Source organism: Exophiala oligosperma, assembly GCF_000835515.1.
Source record: "Exophiala oligosperma strain CBS 72588 unplaced genomic scaffold supercont1.4, whole genome shotgun sequence".
NCBI classification, from domain to species: domain Eukaryota; kingdom Fungi; phylum Ascomycota; class Eurotiomycetes; order Chaetothyriales; family Herpotrichiellaceae; genus Exophiala; species Exophiala oligosperma.
In genome coordinates, this window is record NW_015622821.1 from 714,998 (window position 1) to 735,871 (window position 20,874).

Below are 20,874 nucleotides of genomic sequence, written 5' to 3' on the forward strand. Positions count from 1 at the left end.
TTTATGAGGCCGTGGTTTCTTTTTGCTTGTACGGATTGAAAAGAGATGTAGACACACCACAGTACTTTAGACGAGGTGATTGTAGATTGTGTAAAGACTCGGGTGCTACGCATACCAGAACTCCTGTACTGTCACAGTTGCTAGTCCAGCTGAAGGAGGACTGCAATTGCCAGGTAATCACATTCCGTCACTCCGTGGTAGTGGTGACGACTGTTTTGATAGAGACAGACTTTACGCGGCGGAAAGTACAAATGTATTTATCTTGTATCACTTTGTGTTTGTGGCGGATTCGAGTCCCGATCTGAAAAGCATGGCCACCCAATCCGGTACCGCCCTGACCAGGGTCGCCTGCCAGACCTTGTCGGGGACGAAGACGCTCCCACTCCTTCCCGACAGGACCTGGGCCACCACTTTCGAGGCGACGTCCCTCGGGGTCAAGACGAACTGTTTGGACCGCGAGAGTTCCGGTTCCCAGGAACCGATCAGAGGGGTCCGGGCCCAGGTCGGGTGGACGATCGAGGCCTGGATGCAATGGCCATCGGGGCCGTAACGGTGGTGGGCCAGTTCTTGAACCAGACTCTCGTGCATGCCCAACACCGCGGCCTTGGTGGCCGAGTAGTCGGCCAAATTGGCCACCCCAATGTAACTCGCGCCGCTGGCCAAGGTGACGACGTGACCTTTGCGTCGGCGGAGCATGACGGGCAACAGGAGTCGGAGTAGGGTGAAATGGGACAAGACGTTGATCTGGAAGATGCGCGACAGGTAGGCGTCGGAAGTCCCGAGGATCGTGTGTGCTTGAGCTATGCCGGCATTGTTGATGAGGACGGTCGGCGGGGTCATGTCGTGATCGTCGAGGAGTGAACTGATTGTGGTTGTGATTGAAGAAGGAGATGACAGGTCGATCTTGTGACATGTGACTCGGGGGACTTTTGAGGTGAACAGAAATCAACACTTGCTTTGTTTGACGAATCTCGACGCTCGGGGATGAGAAAGTAGGAGCAGGCAGAGGGAGGTAAGTTGGAGAGGTAGGAAAAAAGGTGTTGTAGACTCACGCATTTTGAGGTCATCAGGTAATTCTTGAATGTCCAAGACGACGATGTTGGCTTTTGTTTGGTCTGCAAACATTTGGACCATTTCCTTTCCGAACCCGGAACAACCACCGGTGACGACTATGGTTTCGGCACCCTCGACGTCAAAGGACCAAGGGACTCCTTGTTTCCTGACATGCCAGTAATTCAACGCCAGGCGGTTCAGGAACCTGTTGAGGTGGATGACCACGCCGATACCGAACAGAACCTTGAGGACTTTGAGAGGGGGGTCCGCGCGAAGGGTGACGCTGTCGCGGGTGGTGAAGGGGATACGGAAGGGCAAGGGGAGTTTCTTTTCCGCCGGGAACCATGGGACCTTGGACAAGACGGACGGGTAGAGAGTGGCGTACAAGAGTAAAGGACCCGTGATGTATGGTGAGAGGAGGGATTGTTTGATGGTGCTGGTGGTGGCGAGACTCAAAGACGAGCTCGGCGAGGACGACTTTTGAGATGACATTGTTTTGCTGGTAGACAAGAAAGAAACCGTGAGAGAGAGAGAGAGAGAGAGAGAGAGAGAGGGTGAGATGTCAGATTGATAATGTTGTTGTTCAACAACAGGTGTCGGCGTTGTTGGATCGGATCAAGATACTGTAGATTTGGTGTTCGTTATCGCGAGCGGCGAAAGCGAAAGCGAAAGACACGTCAATAGAGTTGAATCATCAATCGCCAGAAGTGATGAGTCTCATTTGTTTGTTAGACAATCAGAATAGTCGAATGGAAAGAGACTAGGAGATGGTAAGAACGAGAGGTCTTGACACCCGATAGAAGGTCGCCGTCATCTTACGGCTGACTTTCTGTCGCGAATACGAGGAAACAAGAAGGTTCTCGTAATGCCGAGGAAGAAGTTGTGAGGAGTTGTTGGTACAGAACCAGGTTCAGTCAATACCCACAGTATGGAGAAGTCTTTACCTATTGTAATGGTATCAAAAGGTCCCCTAAGGCCTGTACTCCGTATCTGCTCCTTGCTACTAAATGACTAAGAATCCGGGGTCGGAGAATATCTTGACGTACAGTACTTTTGTGGTCATCATCAAAACTACATCTTCTCTCTCCCTCTCAATACCCATGTGTCTCTACCTTTGACCCTTTCTCAATCACAGCAAATACGCGTAATCAGCAACTCTACTCACTGTCTCTCATTTGTCTGCATGGAAATTGAACACTAGTCAGACTTATATTTCCCCCCCAATGTCTCGAAATCCAGTACACCCTGTCGTAAGTAGCACTGCTTCACACCGAATTAGAAGTACACCGTTCTTTTCATGGCCGAGGATTTCAATCCCAGTAGATACCGGATCAGACTCGGCGTTGGACAGGAGGACGAAGACGAAGAAGATGAAATCTGGTAGAGAAAGAGGACTCAGGTCTAACAATCAGAGGAGGAAGATGTTTCAGTAAACCCGGCGATCAAGAGCAAAAAAAAAGAATCCATCACACGACTGGGATTTTCTTACCTAGGTTCCAAACGTTGGGAGCCTGGGATCAAGGTTTTTGTTTTTGTTTTGTTTTCTTTGTAGACAGGAGAAATGTCTGGCCCAGTTTGGTGTAACCCATGTGCATACGCCTATACTCACCGTGGACACGAATCGTGGGCGTCTTTCTTCCTGCACCGAGTTCACAGTTTCGGCTACAATCTTTCATAGCAGTCGCCCGTAATCTGATGCCTGTGTCTGCTTGGCTTCCTCCTGTTTCTCTCGCATCGACCGAGTGTGTGTCGCGTACGCGCATTTATCGAGGCATCAAAAGCGTCACGCAGGTCCGAGGAGACAGGAAGACAAAAGCAATTCCGGTCGAGTCTGAACATTAACAAGAATCAAAACAGAATCATCATCATTCAAACAAAAGTGGTATCTAAAAATCATCGGTTCAGAGACAACGCCGCATCCTGGTGCCAGGATCAGGAGAAAAGGAATTCGGAATTCGACGAACTCAAAAAATGAACGGTCAGCTCCAGGTCGTAAAGATGGTTCCCTCCAATCTTCCATTTCATCCGTTCGACCCCAACCCACAATTGGATCCCATATAGCCACCATCCAATCATCATGAAATCCGCCTGCGTAAATTCATGTATATCTGGGCCCTTGTGTGTCTTGTTATTGCACTCATTCCTCATCTAAAAGGCCGATCGTATGTCCCATCGTCATTGCCGACCGCACTGGCTGGCGCACTTCGAAAATGGCTCAAGTCTCCGCTACCAGTCTTTCGCAATGCTTGCCTCATAGTTTCGACGTTGATTTCACTTCCCATGGCCAATGGCGAACTCTGTCCTGGCAATGGACTGCCAGTGCCACGCGGAGCACGGTTCGGGGACGTCTCGAATCCCTTGACCGAGGCCGTAACACTGGTTGGTGGGGAGGTCCCAAACGCCGCGGAAGAGGTGGGAGATCTGACAGGAGAAGGGGATCTGGGAGGTATAAGAGATGGGTGGCCAGACAAGTGAGCCGAATCACGTCGCACATCGCCCGCCTCCTGCTCTCCGTGAACCACATCGGCAAACGAGATGAAGCTCAATCGGCGCACATCGGTCGAGTCCAATGAACCATAGGTCGACGTGTTGTCCGTGTCTTGGCGATGGGTTGAAGGGGCAGGGAATTCATCCTGCATGGACGAGGCCAAGGATTGCTCGTTGCCTAAACCTGTGATTGTCACGGCCGCTGGCTGATGTGTCGCGGACGTCACAATCTCCACCGTGTCTGGATCAAGTTTCTCGTTTGTAATGGCTTCAGCGGACGCATCCAATGCAGGCGCAATATGGTTTTCCATGATAACATGGGAAGGCAAATGAGGAGATGTTTCTGGGTGGACCACCTCATCCTGTACATTCCTTTCGAAAATCATAGATGAGGCAGGGGACTGAGGCCTGGGAGAGGCGCTTTGCCTGCCTAGCCCGGGCGAGACTGGATGCGGAGAGGTCATGGATGTCCTATGCGGTGAAACAGAACCGGCGAGGATATCTGGAGATCGGCCAGGCGAGACTGGAATTAACCCAGCTGGTGGGCTAATAGGCATAGGGGCGGATGTTGCAGGTCCCTTACCCTTGGATTTATCTTCGTCATTCTTTTTACCCAACTTCCAAAAGTCTCTCTTTCGTGGCTTTGTAGATGTATCTCCAGCTGCTGACCCGAGGACTTGTCTCTCGTTGCGCTCGACAGAGGGGTCTTTCAATAACGGGGAGGCTGATTCTTTGGACTCAGTGCTAGGAGCAGCACTTTTGTCATTGATGGAGGATTCTTTGGCTGACATTTCGCTGACAGTGGTACCGTTTTATCGAGGGATATGAGGTTGTTGTGCAAGATGTAATTTGGGAAAGTTGGTCAGTCGCTTCGAGGGTCGCAGCGGGGCTTTCGGAGAGAGACGCTGCTCAAAGACAATATTGAATGCATAACATGTCGGAGGAATCAAATATTGAAACGTCGGTTTTTAGGTATGAATGTAATGTGTAGAATGTATTAATTGATTTGCATGCACCAGGCAGGTCGCGAGGGTTGTGCGGAAGGGAACAGTGGGAGGCCTTTGTTGGTTGGTAGAGGTGTACGTAGGGTGCGGAAGGGGTCATAAGATCGTCAATCGGGGTCGCAATATTGTTCTGGGGTCGATGCTTGAGTCTGAAACTTGATAGTATCTTGGATATGAAGTTGAGGAATTGCTGATCAATTTCAATGGCTGTGCTGGAAGAAGCGCGAAAGAGAGAATGATGTCGCAGGAGGTGAGGCCAGGGACAAGCAGATCACAAGTTGAAGAATACGAGGGATTGACCATTTGGGCCGCAGTCACAAGTCACCTGAGACTCACTACGGACTATAATGGAGCAAATCAATACGACGAGGGAATGAAACGCGAATCAATGCGCCCTCGACGGAATGAGATTGGCCAAACAACGATTACGGAGTCAACACAATCTTGTTCATCCTTCAACTGTACAATTCGTATAACTTTTACGACCATCGCTGCATCATCTACCTACGAGTGCCTCTACGATGCTCCGTACTGTCTAGTCCGTTTCTCACATCACCATCTTACCCTTGATACTCTCCCACCGAGCAAATGGAGCTGCAACTGCCACCACACAGAAACATGCTATTACCAGCGTAAATGGTACCTTGACGCCATCCATGTACGCTTGCAACACACCTGCTAGTTGCTCTCCTTGGTATACCTTTGCAATCTGAGAAGCTCCCAGGCCCAGGACGCGGGCCGGATCGACGTTCGGGGCTCGTACAGGTAACATTTCCAGCAATTTATTGCTAAATCCCGCTTCTCCCGCTGACACCCATATAGCAGATCCAATAGTCTGACTCCACATGATGATGGCTGTGACCGTCGAAATATCCGCCGATTCCACGATGCTTTGTGCCACCATCACGGGCACCTGGAGGACAAGTCCACAACCTGTCCCGACAAGCAGTTGAAAGCCAACCCATTTTCCCGTACTGGAATTGACATCCAACGTGTAGAGCAAGCCTGCCCCAACTGTCATTGGAACAGAGCCGATCAGTATCACAGGCACATATCGGCCCCAGAGACTCATGATCACTCCGCATGCAATTGCAAAGAATGATGATGACAGCACAATAGGAAGCATGTTAGTGCCTGATCTGGCTGCCGATACACTTCTTGTCGATTGGAAATAGATTGGAAGGTAGTACAGAAGTAGTTGGAAGCCAGCGACAACATGAAATGCAATCACGCACATTACCATCAACGTGCGGTTTTTGACCTCTCGACCTCTGAAGACAGCGCGTTCTCCGGAAAGGTATTGAATCGCGACAAAAAAGATCAACAGTAGACCAAAACCGACGAGCAGGCCGATAATTCGAACAGAATTCCACGGTCTGACTACTCCTCCGTCTTGCATCGCCAACAGATAACAAATAACCGCCCCCATGATGACGAATGTGCCAGGGAGGTCCATTTGGAGAAGCTTTTCCTTGAGTGTCACTTGGGGGGGCGTCGCCGCAGACGGTGGTTTGAAAAAGACCAGGATGACAACGACTGCCGGCAAACTGATAGGTAAATTTATCCAGAACACCCAGCGCCAGCTGGCATGATCTGTGAGAACACCGCCCAGGATAGGTCCCAATACGCTGGCGATTCCAAACACGGCTGCGAGGGCTCCCATCATCATGTTTTTCTGCTTGGGAGGCGCGACAAATGCAATGATTGTGTAAATTCCAGGCGGGAGGCCGGCACCAAGAGCCCCTTGGACAGCCCGTCCGGCAATCAGCGTTTCAGAATTCTGGGCGACTGCGCAGATGACACATCCAATGTTGAAGCCAATGGCGGTGATGGCAAAGGCGATATTCAAAGGAAAGTATTTCAGAATTTTGCCCCAAGTGGGCTGCCAGGCAGCGATGCACATGAAGTAAGCTGAACCATACCATCCCTATGAAGCATATAAGTCCCATGTCCATCAGGTGAGCGTCTTGCTTACAATGTCTTGAAGTGAATTGAACTCGTCGGTAATGCGTGGAATGGCAGTCGAAACAATCGTCATTTCGATCGAGACGCAGAACTAAACGAGGGTCAAAATACAGTGACGGAATAAACAGGGCAACTCATACCATGACGAAGACGAGGGCGGAAACTGTTATCACCAGAGGAAGCCCTTTCGTGGAACCGTCTGACTTCATCTCCGGTTGACTGTCCATACCACTGTCGGAGCTCTCATTTGCCTCAGCCTTGCTTGGCTGACTATATCCAGATTCAATGGCGGCCCTGGAGTCTGACATTGGCACGGCTGATATTGAAGGAGGTTTCGCCTGAGATGAAACCTTCTCGCTTGCGGCTGGCATCCCGAATGATGGCTCAGCTACCATCCTGAAGTGATGTTGTACAAGGCAATGTCGAAAGGTATCAGCTACAATGGAGGATTTCTTCAGATGCGGGCACCGAATTTGTACAACGAGCAATTTATCTGCGTCAAACTACTAGCTGCTCCATGGCATGATCCTCATGGTTGAAAGACTGACAGTTTGCGGATTTGCGGACTTGCGGACTTGCGGACTTTGTGCCTACGATCTTTACTGCTTGACAATGCTAAGATGGGGATTGCGGAAATGAACCATGGATTGAACCTGACCGTTTATGGCTGCTTGCTTATGAGCTTTTCCCATCCAACACATCAAATTCTCGTTGGAGCGACAACTTCTGCTACAGCCCCTAGACTCGAGGACCGCTGCCTGTCCTTTGGGCTGATTTACGGACTCTTTCCAATAGCTTCATCGACAAGGTGCCATGTGTGATTGGCTACCTTGGTCATTTGTTCCTCGCTGAAGATTGTCTTGTTTCCTATTGACCGTCCCCTATTATCAATATTGCTCCAAAATATGCCTTCATTATTCTCTCCCGAGGCTGCCGCACATCGAGCCACTCCACTCAGCAACCTTTCCGCACACACATCAGGGGTCACTGCAACAATTTTGAAAGCCAGTTTCATCAAGGGCTGCAGATACCAGGGGAGTTCTCTGAAGAGGCCCGTTTCAACACCACCAGGATAGGCGTGCACAAAGTGCCGCCTCCCAGCATCGTTTCCATGAAGTTTCTGCTGCTGTGCAGCATGATACTGAACCATGACATCGTTCATTACAATGCAATGATTCGCCGCCTTGGCGAGAGAGTAGTGTTTCTTGAGATCCAGGTCTTCCCAATCCAACTTGCTCGGATCGCCTGTCTTGCCGTCTAAGACGATGACGACCTTGGCATCGTTTTTCAGGACGGGCAGAAGTTCGCGTATCAGCAGCTGTTTCCCATAGTAGTGCAGGGCCATCTTGCGATCGATTCCATCCGGTGTCTCTGTCCTCCCTGCGGTCGTCATGATTCCTTGGGTCATGACCAGAAAGTCAAGTTTCGGCTCCGCCGCCGACTTGAATGTGTCGGTGTATTGTTTGATCTGGCGCATGGACGAAGCGTCCAGGGGTCGGAATTCCATGTTGCTGTGCGGCATGGTGGTGGGTTTGGTGCGACCGCTGATGATGACTGACGGCGACAAGGTGTCAGCGGCGAGGCGACAAGCCATGCCATAGCCAATGCCACTTGTTCCTCCCACCACCAAAGCTCTCAGGCCCATATTGTCGTTCTGGAGGTGTCTGTATCAAGCAGGAAATTGTTGATCAAGTAATCTGTGTCCAGCCTACGGAAGCAGGAGGCCTAGGTAACATTGACAGATACTACATATATAAGACTGGATTATATTATCGCTCTCGAAACCAGTAAATTTCGAGAAGTTAGTTGGGACCGTCGGCGAGAGATATACAGTCAAGTAAGAATATTTCGAGAATTTGTTATTGTAATGTCAAAACGCCAATTGCTGACTTTCAAGGCCACGAAGTCTTGATAACGTCCTAAGAACGTCAATAAGTGGCGGCATTAACATTAGTCTGGCGCTAGCAATCGAGTACAGTTTTCTAGCCACGGACACTTGGCCCTTCGTATGGAGTACTATGGATTCTTGTGATGAATACTGTAGACGTAGTGTATAGATTGGATGGGGTATCTCTTCGGCTTTGGTAGCACAAATCCATCTCGAATTGTCCCCATGGACAAAAATTTGAAGGTTCGAAGTCCCAACCCAGCGGTCAGCGCTTCTGAGACTTATCCCGACTATGACCATTCACCCCCTTTTTGATAGAGATGTTACAGTAGTCATGGAAACCTGCTGAGGAATCCGGGGTTCGGTTTAATCCACTAAGCAGCTGGTTTCAGGACAAGCCCAACCTCCATTCCACTCAGCCAAAGGAGTTGCCAAATCGGCAGACAGGTATTTGTGCCCGGCAGCTCCGAACGTTTCCGATTCCCTTCCGGGGGTTCGGCCCCCGGGGGGACCAAGGACGCACGTACAAGGGCGACCCGGCCCAACCCAGTAGCATCACACTCAATGCGAGCATGTGTTGACCGTATTGTTCAATTCAACGGGTCTCGCTTGGCTCCTCGCAAAGTCGCGACTGGATAACTGTATGGGAAGTAAAGCATCAACGACACAAAACGGATTCACTTCAAAAAAAAATGAAGACCGCTTTTCGCCGCTTGGTACGCTTCAAGACCTCTGAAGGGAAGATCAAATATGGAGAGGCACCTTCTGAGGGTGCATCAGTCGGTGATGTGATCAAAACCTACAATGGCACTTTTCCTTGCGAACTTGAACCGTCGGACGAACAAGCCGTGGTCGGCGAGGTATGTTGGTATCCGGATCGGCAAAAGATGCCTTCTCGAAATGTATACGCTGAGAAACAATTGCGGTTGTGCAAAACAGATTCTGTGCCCACTGGCCTCCACGCCCATCTTCTACGGCATCGGGTTGAACTACAAGGGACACATAGCCGAAGCCAAATAAGATGTACCGCCATTTCCGACCGTCTTCACCAAGCCGCCAGGTAAACTGTCCATCCAGCCGTATTTTGCCCGTCTCAAATCTAATCAAGAGGGGATTGTAGGCGCCCTCGCGGGCCCATATGACCACGTCCACGTTGACCCCGCCTGCCAAGTCCTCGACCATGAAGGGGAGCTGGCCTTCATCGTCGGCAAGGACGTGAGGAACTGCAGTAGTGCCGAGAACAGCGTCGAGGACAATTGACTCGGGTCCACCGTGGGCAACGACGTTTCCTCGCGATACTGGCAAATGCCCGAGCGGTCCGGCGGTCAGCATGGCTATGCAAAGTCCTTTGACCAATTTGGGCCCATCGGCCCGGTGATTGTCTCGACGTCTGAGATCCCCGACCCCCGTCTCGACCTGAAAACGACGGTGAATGGAGAAGAACGTCAAAACTCCAACACGGGTGGCCTGCTGTCCACGATACCGCAGATCCTCGAGCATCTGAGTCGCGGAACGACGCTGAGAGAGGGCACCGTCGTGATGACGGGGACTCCGTCCGGGGTGGCGGCTTTCTCGAAACCACCCGCGTGGCTCAAGGACGGAGATATGGTCGAAATCAAAATCAGGCAGATTGGAAAGATCAGGGATAAGACGGTCATTGGATGATGACCTAAATCGAAGACCGATGTAGCGCATCCAGAGATCATCGTTCGTAGATACAACAACAACATGCAGTACCCACCTAATTATCTTTGCCTGGGATGGTGTTTTTGAAATCTCTGCCTAAAAAATGGGAACATGTCGAAACTGGTAAGCTGTTAGTAAGAGGCTTGACTCTTGTAGCGTTTGCCCAAAATGATTCCTTAAGCCTTTCCGGTACCTTTTGATTTGAGCTCCAATTCCATTTGCGTCTTCGGTCCTGCTTCCATATTGTTGCATGCGGTGTTGTATGCTGGTGGAAGACCTCGGTCACCATGGTCTGCATATCCAGCTGATGAAGACGAAGGGGAAAGCACCCGCCAGCCATACTTTGATGCCACATGTCAGTCAGTGAGCACTTGAACAAAGATCGTTGAACGTACGGCCAGCAACCATCAATGCAGAACTCCCATTCACCCAGTGGGCAGGGGCAACAATGACAGTGAGAAATAACAGGCCGATGATGGATGCATATCGTAGGAGCGTCATCATGTAAATCCTGCCCCTGCCCGCGCTATAGATCCGCAGTCTTTTCTTGTGCACTATATAGGTCGGTTAATCTTCTCCCAGTATTGTGATAGCATGTGGCATGTACCTTTCGGCTCGACCGGCGCAGGCGGCCTCCGTGTAAGCTGTTCAATATGCAGTCGTTCCTCGGGCGACAGAGTCAAGTTTGGGGTGATCTCAGCCTTGGGTATCACCTTCAATGGCACCTCCACCTTTCGTCCACCATCAAGCGCCCAGTCCTCTTGTTGAGGCACGACAAGTTCGGTACTAGCTTCTGACTGTTGTGGTAGGGCCGTACGAGTTCCCTCCAATTGTTGCTGTGCTTGCTGTCGTGCGTAGACTACCTGGATCGGAACTCGTTCATTCTTCTTCTGCTTCTTCTTCTCGACCGGCAGGGGCTTGAACTTCTGATACAGTGGACGGGAAGTGCTAAATCGAGCATGCTTGGTTGCCGCATATCGTCTCGAGCACGTGCTGAAGGCAAGACGCACCTCCGCGACTAGAAAGGGCGGAAGGCTTCCCATTGAATAGCTCAGCAGTGTCTATTGTTTGAAGTCATTGTCGTTGACCAAACTCGGCACTCTTCCCCGAAATTGGTCCGACGCGGTCTCACTGTCCACTGGAGATTTGGAGGAAACTGCACCTGAGGTTGGGACCCCGTTTGGGCAGGAGGACGATGCCGCCCTGTGCTCACCTCCCGCCGCGGGAATCGCACCAGCGCCAAGCGCCAAGCCATGCATGAACGCTTCCAATCACAGTATGTGTGGAGGGTATGGGGGTTCTTCTTGATGTGCACCACTTCTTCATGGACAAGAGTCTCCTGTTGCTCCGTCAGCGTCGCCGATTGCATACAGTCTTCTAAAATGCTGTCTCACCAACAAGACGAAAGAGCTCAAATCGTACCGTGGTCCGGACTCATTGCCGACGACTTCGTTTGACAAATACTTAACCCAGGTGGTGTTCGTCAACGACAGCAAGGCGGCTGATGCACAGCGGCTGAGTCGAATCAACACGATCGGGAGCATCCAGTAGTCCATCGTGGATCGAGCACCTTCACCTTCACCCTCGTCAGCTTCCGTCTCTGAGAGGGGTTCGATCAAGAGCCTGAGGACGTGCTGTGACTTGGAATCTTCCGCCGCGCCGCCGCGATTGGAGTTCCTATACTATTTCTCCAGAAAGCTCGTCTAGCTTTCCCAACTTACTCGGTACCTACTATTGCTTTCGTACTGATCCCAACATTCATTTCATGCATCTAACAGCGGCTCCGGATCGGGATCTTGTTTCCGAGGCCGTTTTGGGTAATATCGGAACGAAATCCGACCTTCTCCTAGTAATAAGCTAATGTACTCGGATCTTCTTACTCTCCGTTGAGATCGAATCTAATTACTAGTTGCAGTTGCTCTTCTCCATTATTTCTTCGAGATTCCCCGTATTTGTCCTTTTTTGCATCATAGCAGTGTCTAAGATCTGTATGTATTTGGAATCATACACTTAGTTTGCTCGACCCACTTCCCAGCATACCGCTGCAATCCGTACCAACCTGGAGATTCATGTGGTACTAGTAGTCACTAAGTGCCGCTGGACAACACGGTATACAGGACTACATCTTGATCAGATTAAGGATATAGAGCCAAATACTATCAGTCAGTACTAGTGGTATAGGTCTTCTGAAGTAAGTACTTGCTCCTTTCTTTCTAGGTGAACGTACTGTGAGGATACTCAGTACTTACTATTCTCAAAGCAAAACCATCGGCATCTCTACAGCAAAAATGCCTGCGACAGATCTTGAAGTCGCCAATGGTGCTACCACTATGATCGCGGCCAGCGCTTTCTTTGACACACTTGGTAAGCAGTACTGACACGGTCTTCAAGTTCATTTCAAACCGAAATTCCAGCGACAATGTACCTCTCTATCGTCCTGCATAATACCATAGAGTACATGCCATTTTGGACAGATAGTACCCAGAATTAAGCGATAATACTGACAAGTTTCTTTGCAGTTGAGACTGGAATGGAGTATTGCTTCGCGAATCTGTAAGATCGGATCTGATTTGCACACATACCTCGAGTCCTGTTCTTGCCTGTTTCAAACGAATATTCTACTTCTGACAATCATTGCTTCTCTCCAAAAGGGGGAGCGACCATCCAGCAATTCTCGAGGCGATGGCAGAAGCGAAAAGAGGTCAGTGGTAATCCATTTGAGGATATCGGGTTCGACTTGTATCTTGAAAAGCAGTGGCAACCAAGTTGAAGTTGGAATCTGCCGTTAGTCAAGCTGCTGATGCGACATTAAGACCCTTCGAGACCGTTTCCTACGATCATCACTTGTCCCTCCGAGTTTGTGGCCCTGTCGGCTGCACTTGGTTACGCTCAAGTCACGGGGATTCCGGTAGGTTTCTGGATTTTTTGCTGTCTCTTCCCGACCCCAACGATATCTAGGGCAGAATTCATCTTGTCAATCTCTGAGCTGCTAATGGCTAACGGACTATCGGCTCTTGCATAGCAATGCGTCCTTGTCCATGTCGACTGTGGTACGCTGGCTCTCGGCCAGTCGATCCATAATGCCTCTGTGGCCAGAGTTCCGGTGCTTTGTTTCGCAGGGTTGAGTCCCTCAACGCAAGATGGCGAGAAAGTGGGATCACGGACAGAGTAAGTATCGCAGAAGTTCGCGAAAATTTACCCCCAACCTTGTTACGGTTCCATATTCTGACTGGTGTTACTTCTTAAGGTATATCCATTGGCTCCAGGACGTCCACGACCAGCAAGCCATTGTAAGACAATACTGTCGGTATTCGGGAGAAATCCGGATCAGCGAAAATATCAAACAAGTCACTCTTCGAGCTTTGCAATTCTCAACCTCGGATCCTAAGGGCCCATGCTATCTTGTTGCCGGGAGAGAAGTTCTCGAGCAGGTATGAAGCAATCGAATTTCATTCGTTCCGGTCAAACTGTTTTTCCAAGGCAGCAACGACAAAATCTAACTAGGAAGCTAACTTTACTAGCATATTGAGATTCCCGATCTCCAGGGACTTTCAATGGGCCCTATTTCACCGACTGGTCTCCCAGAATCAGGTAAGGAAGATTTTCAATACTAGATGCCTTTGCCTCTGACCTCGATTGCCAAATCTGGATCTCCAGGAGCTGACGGGAAGTTTCATTGGCGCGTGCAGGTGTGGAATTGATCTCTCACGCCCTCATTAATGCCAAACGGCCTTTGATCATTACCGGATATTCCGGGCGTAATCTTCGTGTCCCTCCGCTTCTAGCCAAACTTTGCGATCAGTTACCGATTCGAGTCGTTGAAACGGTTGGCTCTGACTTGTGCATCCGTCATGATCATGACGCCTATGTTGGGTTCACTGTGAGGACACATCCTGAGGTTCTCAAGGCTGACGTGATCATCGTCCTGGACTGTGACGTGCCTTGGATTCCAACAGCAGGAAAGCCTGCGAAAGGTACGACAGCTCTCCCCCTCCATCGTCATGCGTTTCCTGACCCTGATCAACCAGATGTGACAACATTTCACCTGGACGTGGATCCTCTCAAACAGCAAATGCCGCGTAAGAAGTCTTCCTCTCCAAGATAAATATTTGCTTGAGTGGTTCGGATAATCCTGACTCAGAGTGGACGTGCCAGTCTTCTACATTAACGCTGGGAAACGGTATCGGGTCAGTAGTGAGCTCGCCATCACACAGCTCATCCATTTCCTCAATCAGCAAAATTTACGACAGGAGCATCATGCGGCTGCCTTTGAGGAACGTGCCCGGGAGGCACGAGCATGGAGGCAAAATCTGCGTGAACTTGAGGCTCCCCCTATCGACGGCACCATTCGAATGCCTTTCCTGGCAGCCCGCCTACGCCATCATGTGCCGCCCCAAACTACGTACGTGCTCGAGGCCGTGACGAACGCGGCAGGACTAGTCGACCATTTGGGCTTGGTTGAGGTGCGTTTCTCTGGAGTCCGGAATGAACTAAAGATCCACCGGGGGAGAGTGGGTGACGAGCCTTGGAGAAGGCGAGCGCACTCTACCCTTTTCCTGTCGCCTGTGCCGTTGAGCAAGTTGCTTTACTTGATTTCGTTTGCTCTTCGGTGAAATTTATACGTCTCAATGCTGACTTATATCAATATTTCAGCCAGGGTCTATGTATGGCAGCGGCGCTGGTGGGCTGGGATGGGGCGGTGGTGCAGCTCTGGGTGTCAAGCTTGCTAAACCAGGCTCTTTTGTCTGCGCGGTGTACGTTCGATCACACCTTCGTCAAGATTTGCCGGATCTCTCCAGGCAACACTCTGCCCTACTCTAGCTGTTCTTTGGTTTGATGTTGCCCTAGTGCGGACTTCGCTAACTTTACTCCTTAGACTGGGAGACGGCACCTTCTTCTTCGCCCAGATGGACAGCGTCTATTGGATTTCCCGACGCTACGACATCCCGTTCCTCATGGTAGTTCTGAACAACGGAGGCTGGGAGGCTCCTAAGGTGTCCGCCCTGTTGGTCAATAATGCCGGGTTGGCCTCGCAGGTGTCGAAGAAAAGTATGGTATTCGCCTTTGTCATCGCAGTGGCTCCCCCGAAAGTTTGTGACGTGTGCTGACCGAGAGGTACACCATATTCAGCATTGAATATTTCTTTTGAACCGTCGCCAGATTATCCTGGCATCGCCGCCGCCGCAGGAAAGGCCTGGGGCAGAACCGTCACGGATCCGAAAAACCTCGACACGGTTTTGAGCGAAGCTGTTAATGTTGTGAAAGGGGGAATATCAGCTCTTGTGGAAGTCAGGTGCGTTACTCATTGCTATACACTGTCGAAATTGGCTGTGGTCAATCAGATTTCGCCCCCGTTCCACAATGCTGACTTGGGGGAACATTCGCAGAATTCCATCCCGGTGGCCCACGTTCCCCGATGTGCCTGCGTGAATCGGCACTTCGTGGGCCGTGAAGTCAATCGAAAATAGAATGTTGACAATTGAGGTGAAGGAAGAGAGGAAACACCATGTTGAGTCCAAGGAGAGAACAAAAACGATGCGGACAATTGTCAAAAGATGAGAAGGATTTGTGGCTGTCTGTAACCAAGAACCTTTATCTCGTCAACTGGCAAGGCTTCTCCTAAGTAGATCTGTCATGTACAATTATCTATTTGGAATCTGATGCAGCATTAGAGGGAGGCTCAAAGGCCCAACTAAGCCGGTAAGTTATATTCAAATACATATCCCATTTTCCTTCAACGTATAGATTGGCATTGGAACTTCATCTCAAGTTTCTAGAGTGTACGCTATCGTTAAGAGTGTGTAGCTACATACTTTGACCCCTTTCCGTATGTTTCGGCTTTACAAAACTAGATACTCCTGGTAATAGAAATGGAAAGGTGGCGGGTAGATATCCTATTAGGAATACGAATACCATACAGTAATATCCTTCTCTTTGGTCGCCACCTCAACCAGCCTAGCATACTATTTCTGAATGGATCATTCGTCCACGTTCGACAGCTCTCGTATTACGAAGCGTAACGGAAATGCGGGTGACGATGGCCCAACTGATTCGCTTCGTCCTCGCTGAGGCCGACCAGGCGATCATCGCGACGTCCCAGGTTACGTTGCTTGTTTTCCCAAGTTGCGTAGAGATAATAGGAAGCGGTGGCGGAGACCGCAACAATACTGAAGGCCAAATTTATCGAGTGACCGACAATGAAGAGTGGAGCCTGCGCGTTGGTGTATGTCCACGACGAGATAAAACTGCCCAGACCTCCCACGCCGACAACCATAGCCGTCGAAACTGCTCGCACGGCCGGGACAGGCGAATTGTTGCCCGCCCACTGCCCAGTAGTCCATGTGTCAGCGTTTTGGTCAATGCAGTCTGCCTGTGGGGGTACAGGCGAGGCACATGTGAAGAACAAGAAAAGGAGATGAGATTTACTCACCGCTAGAGTTAGAGGAACCCCCGTGGAGCCGAAACCTACGCCGAGAAACAAGGCCATGTATCGCAAACCAGATATCTTGAGGAGAGCCGGACCTGAGAGGGTAAAGATCAGGAGGAGCATGAAGCAGAGCACCATGAAAGGTACAAAGCACAGCATGACGAGTCCACGGCGCTTGATCCTGTCGGATAGCCACCCCTGAAAGATGACCACGATGGCGGCCAGGAGGAACGGAGCGCCACTCATAATCTGCGCGGCACCCGCACGGTACCCCATAGCTTTGATTATCTGGATGAAGTTCAGCCTTGCGGACAGAAGGATAGAGGAAATGAGGGGATTGAGAGGAGAGGCGCACCGATGGAAGGAAGATAATACATGCTTGCGTAGGGACGTTGATGGCCATGTACAATATCGATGCGATCCAGTTCCCAATGTTCATCGTGGCGGCTTTGATGTCCTTCATCCGGACCCCGGGCACAGTCTCTTCTAACATCTGGCGACGAAGGCGTTCGAGACCGACCTGCTTTTCGGCTGGCTTGAGAAACCATGCAGTTTCAATGTCGGTGGGCAAGATTATAAATGACACCGTGCCGAGAACCATGGAGATGATGCCTTCAAAGAGGTAGATGTGTCGCCATGTGTGAATTGGCCCAAAGTCGGGCAAGTGCTCGAAACCCAGCGCCAGAAATGGACCGATAAACCCAGATGTGTAGGCGGATGACCCCACAATACTGATACGGGTGACGACCTCGTAACGTGGATAGAAGGACGACAAGTAGAAGGCGTATCCAGGGAAAAGACCCCCTTCGGCGAGACCTAGGAGCAGACGCATGGTGATTAAGCTCCCGTAGCTGTGGATGAATGTCGTACACAGGGTGATGAGTCCAAAGATAAAGCAGAGGCACGACAGCCATATCCGAGCCCCCACTTTCTTCAGGATTATGTTGGACGGCACTTCGACCACAATGTAGGTGAAGTACTAGAATGGGCGTTAGAAATGGTCCAATTAAGCATTCAGAAGAGCAATATTGAGGAACAAGAGAATCAGAGAGTGAGAGTGAGACATACAAAAGCTGTAGAAGCCCAATTGAAGTCCAATCCCTTCATGTTGAGGTCCTTTTCTAAGCCGACCACTTTGGCATTCCCCAGATTGGCCCTGTCATGAGGTTTAGTAAAGAGCAGCCGAAGCGAGCCTTTTCAGTCTGATCTTCATCATACCTGTCGATAAAAGCAAATATGAAACTCAGCGTCAACAGAGGCACGATATAGAGATCACATTTCCTCCTAAACGAGCGCTCGACAATCGGGTCAAGAGGAAGGTTCAGGGTGTCGACAAAAGCATCCGCCTGGCCACTGGAGATCGCGAGGGGCTTCTTGACGATTTCTTCTTGGGTGAAGACATTCTCCGTTGCTGATACGTCTCGAATCTCACCCGCGTTGTTGCTGGTAGATTGAACGGGTGCTCTGTTTGCGCCTTTTTCCATTTTGGAGGACGCTCTGCCAAGTCAATATATGTGGAGGAAACAAGTAACAGATTCGCCTGACGTAGAATCTGCAGGATGAAATGAAAACCAGTCCTGCGGGAAGCAGGATCTATATATCCAATGTGTCTGTCACTCTCACTTATCGGTGCCACTAGGAAGCTGAGCAGCCGCTTGCCGCGCCAGACTGCTTGTCGATTCTCGATTGGCATATTCTACGCCAGTCTAGAGCAATATCCGGGGTCTGGTACGTTAGCCCCGTCTAGGGTAGATGTCATCCCTTGAACAACAGCCTTCGGAGGCGGGAAGAATACGAGGAAAAATCGAGGAACCCCGAAAGAGTTCTGGCTGATCAATTTGATGTCAAGGCAGGGGGAAACCTTGAAAAGTTGTTGGTCAGATCGAATCGGAACAGGAACCGAACACGGGGTGCATAGAATAGCGGGGTCCCCACCACAGGCCCGGTGGTTTCTAGACCTCCAACGTTGACCATACGCGTGATGTTAGTGACAGTCCACGTTTACTTTCTCCCCCGCCAATATCCATGCTACTTGTTACTATGTAACCCTCACCAGAAAGATTTTGGGCCAGCCGGAGGTGTTACCGATGCAAACAAATGAACACTAGTATGTAGCCACACTTATCGCATAGAAGGATCTATCCGCTGACATTCGGCAGGACATTGGAATCGAACTATATCCTAAATGTCATAAGTGACAGTCCTAGTCCTGACCCATTCGTCTAGTCCTGTAGAGCCAAATCGGCCAAACCCGCTGCTCTTCATGCCTCCGTGGGGCAAGGCAGTCTCGTCATGCACCGTCATTGCATTAATGTGGCACGCTCCAGCTTCAATCTCACTGGCAAATCTCAGCCCTCTGCGGAGGTCTTGTGTGAAGACGGCGGAGCTTAACCCGTACTCTGTATCATTGGCGATGTCAAGTGCCTCTTCTTCACTCTCGACGACGATGAGAGAGACTGTCGGGCCGAATGATTCTTGTCGATAGAGATTCATCGCCTGCGTGACCCCGGCAACAGCCACTGGGCGCATGGAGGCTCCCGACGTCGAGGAGGAATGGATATCGCCGTAAAGAATTCGAGCACCCTTTTCAATGGCATCCTCCACCAATTTCCTATTCCTGACGACAGCGGCCTGATTGACGAGAACGCCGGCGTCGGCAAATAGTTGTTGGGTGGCGGATTGGAATTCCCGCTCGAAAGCGTCGGCCACGTTTTTGTGGACGAGGATGCGCTCGGTAGACATACAGACCTGGCCAGCGTTGACGAATGCCCCTTTCGCACACTCAACGGCGGCAAGCTTCAAGTTGGCATCTTCCCAGACGATGGCCGGGGCTTTCCCGCCCAGCTCCAACAACACCGGCTTCAGGTTCCGGGCAGCGGCTTGGGCGACAATTCGGCCCACCGCCGTACTCCCCGTAAAATTGATCTTCTTGACCCGAGGGTCGTCAATTAAGGCGTTGGTGACTGCCGCTGCGTCCGCTGGTCGATGGGCGATGAAGTTGACAACCCCTGGTGGGAGCCCGGCTTCGCGGAAGCAATCTGCAATGGCCCAAAAACAGCGTGGAGATAGTTCAGATCCTTTGAGGACTGTGGTATTCCCGGCGGCGATGGCGAAAGCAACCGAGCGGAAACCAAGAATGTAGGTTCCGTTCCTGTTGTTCTCGATCAGTATGTGCATCGATGGAAACGGATGATGAGAAGCAGGCGTTGTTCACAGGCACATACCACGGAGCGATGGCCAGTATCACGCCGTAGGGCTCCTTGTGCACATGAGCGCGTCTCCCTGGCTCGGCAAGTTGGGCAATGGTCCCCTGGAGCCCGGTCAACCGCCCAGCCACATCACGTAAGATATCAACAGCCAGAGGAACGTTAAACCCGGTAACCCAGTCCGTGGTAGCCCCTGTTTCTTCTTCATTGTATCTACTGAGCTCTCCCACCCGACGTTGGGCAATCTCAGCAGCTCTTAGAAGAATGTTTCTCCTTGTGTCCAGTGTTGTGTCTCTCCACCCATGAAAGGCCGCCGACGCAGCGTCCACGGCGCAACGAGCATCCTCGACAGTGGCACTCGTGCATTGATGTACGACTTTGCCTGTCGAGGGGTTGACCACGTCAAAAGTCGACGAGAAAAGGACGTCCTTGCCTCCTATATGCGCTGGTACCGTGTATTTTTCTGCAGATATGGCTCCAAATTCCCCCAGAGAATTGCTTGCGTCGATCTTACCTGGAGACATACTGTCCTTTATGGGTCGCTGGTGCAGTCAAGACTTTCTAATAGCTGCCAGAGGAGTATAAAAGGCGATGTTCTCATATGTCTCCCCGGTCTCTGAGCCAAAAGGAAGAAGTGTGAACTTCGATTGGAGATGGATCAAGAAACAAAACCTCCTAGATAAGCTACAAGTCGATTTCGTGTTGTACTTTCTGATCAAAAGATTTCTAATTGAGCTTGAATATCGCCTGTTTGCCGAGACTCATACTAGTAGTATTCATCCGTGGCCGAGCAGAAGTTTGAACCTTTTCTGGGTTGGTCTGTTTGTCGACTAATGCAAGGTAACAGGAGGTTTTCTCCACCCAAGCATTTTCCGAGCAGGTCTTCTATTCCAAAGCTATACCCTAGTTAGCAGGTTTGGGTTGGCTTACCCTTCCACACCAAAACACCTAGTGAGCTGCGTTGGACTATTTGCACCCAAGCTTAAGATCTCGCCGATCCAGTTGACAAATTGTGATATTGACATGATGTTGCCCAATCAGGGGCGAACGTCTCCATCTGCATATTTCGCGGAATTTGTTAAGATCCTCATAGAGTGCTGCGATCAAGGTGTGGGCGATCACGAATGTAGAATCGGCTCAGGCTCAGGCTCAGGCTAT

General features: G+C 50.6%; 9 protein-coding genes across 10 annotated transcripts; 3 read left to right on the forward strand and 6 right to left on the reverse strand.

Annotated features, from left to right (window-relative positions):
- Positions 1–267: 267 nt before the first annotated feature.
- Positions 268–1,545, reverse strand: PV06_04398 (uncharacterized protein; the record flags this gene model as incomplete). Its single annotated transcript, XM_016405289.1, has 2 exons — positions 268–926; positions 1,053–1,545. The coding sequence occupies 2 exons, from the start codon at positions 1,543–1,545 to the stop codon at positions 268–270; spliced, it is 1,152 nt and encodes a 383-aa protein (XP_016263495.1).
- A 1,356-nt stretch (positions 1,546–2,901) lies between these two features.
- PV06_04399 (uncharacterized protein) lies at positions 2,902–4,822 on the reverse strand. Its single transcript, XM_016405290.1, has one exon. It carries the CDS (start codon positions 4,329–4,331, stop codon positions 3,198–3,200), a length of 1,134 nt encoding a protein of 377 aa, XP_016263496.1. The 5' UTR covers positions 4,332–4,822; the 3' UTR covers positions 2,902–3,197.
- Positions 4,823–5,091: 269 nt separating this feature from the next.
- On the reverse strand, positions 5,092–6,880 carry PV06_04400 (uncharacterized protein; the record flags this gene model as incomplete). The annotated part of the gene is made up of 3 exons (XM_016405291.1): positions 5,092–6,471; positions 6,520–6,600; positions 6,650–6,880. 3 exons carry the CDS (start codon positions 6,878–6,880, stop codon positions 5,092–5,094), a joined length of 1,692 nt encoding a protein of 563 aa, XP_016263497.1.
- A 286-nt stretch (positions 6,881–7,166) lies between these two features.
- Positions 7,167–8,321, reverse strand: PV06_04401 (uncharacterized protein). The gene has a single exon (XM_016405292.1). The coding sequence runs from the start codon at positions 8,152–8,154 to the stop codon at positions 7,285–7,287; it is 870 nt and encodes a 289-aa protein (XP_016263498.1). The 5' UTR covers positions 8,155–8,321; the 3' UTR covers positions 7,167–7,284.
- Positions 8,322–9,089: 768 nt separating this feature from the next.
- On the forward strand, positions 9,090–9,417 carry PV06_04402 (uncharacterized protein; the record flags this gene model as incomplete). Its single annotated transcript, XM_016405293.1, has 2 exons — positions 9,090–9,257; positions 9,337–9,417. The coding sequence occupies 2 exons, from the start codon at positions 9,090–9,092 to the stop codon at positions 9,415–9,417; spliced, it is 249 nt and encodes an 82-aa protein (XP_016263499.1).
- Positions 9,344–11,639, reverse strand: PV06_04403 (the record flags this gene model as incomplete). Of its 2 annotated transcripts, XM_016405294.1 has the most annotated exons (6): positions 9,344–10,203; positions 10,277–10,424; positions 10,479–10,637; positions 10,691–11,144; positions 11,297–11,422; positions 11,478–11,639. In XM_016405294.1, the coding sequence occupies 5 exons, from the start codon at positions 11,637–11,639 to the stop codon at positions 10,366–10,368; spliced, it is 960 nt and encodes a 319-aa protein (XP_016263500.1). In that variant the 3' UTR covers positions 9,344–10,203; positions 10,277–10,365. The 2 variants fall into 2 exon arrangements, with proteins under 2 accessions (XP_016263500.1, XP_016263501.1); XM_016405295.1 differs by lacking the exon at positions 9,344–10,203 and having other exon boundaries at positions 10,248–10,424.
- PV06_04404 (uncharacterized protein) lies at positions 9,703–10,062 on the forward strand (the record flags this gene model as incomplete). Its single annotated transcript, XM_016405296.1, has 1 exon — positions 9,703–10,062. The coding sequence occupies one exon, from the start codon at positions 9,703–9,705 to the stop codon at positions 10,060–10,062; it is 360 nt and encodes a 119-aa protein (XP_016263502.1).
- Positions 11,640–12,371: 732 nt separating the features above from the next.
- PV06_04405 (uncharacterized protein) lies at positions 12,372–15,551 on the forward strand (the record flags this gene model as incomplete). The annotated part of the gene is made up of 11 exons (XM_016405297.1): positions 12,372–12,447; positions 12,897–12,991; positions 13,106–13,251; positions 13,331–13,514; positions 13,605–13,674; positions 13,773–14,057; positions 14,112–14,162; positions 14,239–14,546; positions 14,737–14,837; positions 14,960–15,132; positions 15,214–15,551. The coding sequence occupies 11 exons, from the start codon at positions 12,372–12,374 to the stop codon at positions 15,549–15,551; spliced, it is 1,827 nt and encodes a 608-aa protein (XP_016263503.1).
- A 539-nt stretch (positions 15,552–16,090) lies between these two features.
- PV06_04406 (uncharacterized protein) lies at positions 16,091–17,994 on the reverse strand (the record flags this gene model as incomplete). Its single annotated transcript, XM_016405298.1, has 5 exons — positions 16,091–16,408; positions 16,514–16,798; positions 16,866–17,489; positions 17,579–17,666; positions 17,729–17,994. 5 exons carry the CDS (start codon positions 17,992–17,994, stop codon positions 16,091–16,093), a joined length of 1,581 nt encoding a protein of 526 aa, XP_016263504.1.
- Between the last annotated feature and the right edge of the window lie 2,880 nt (positions 17,995–20,874).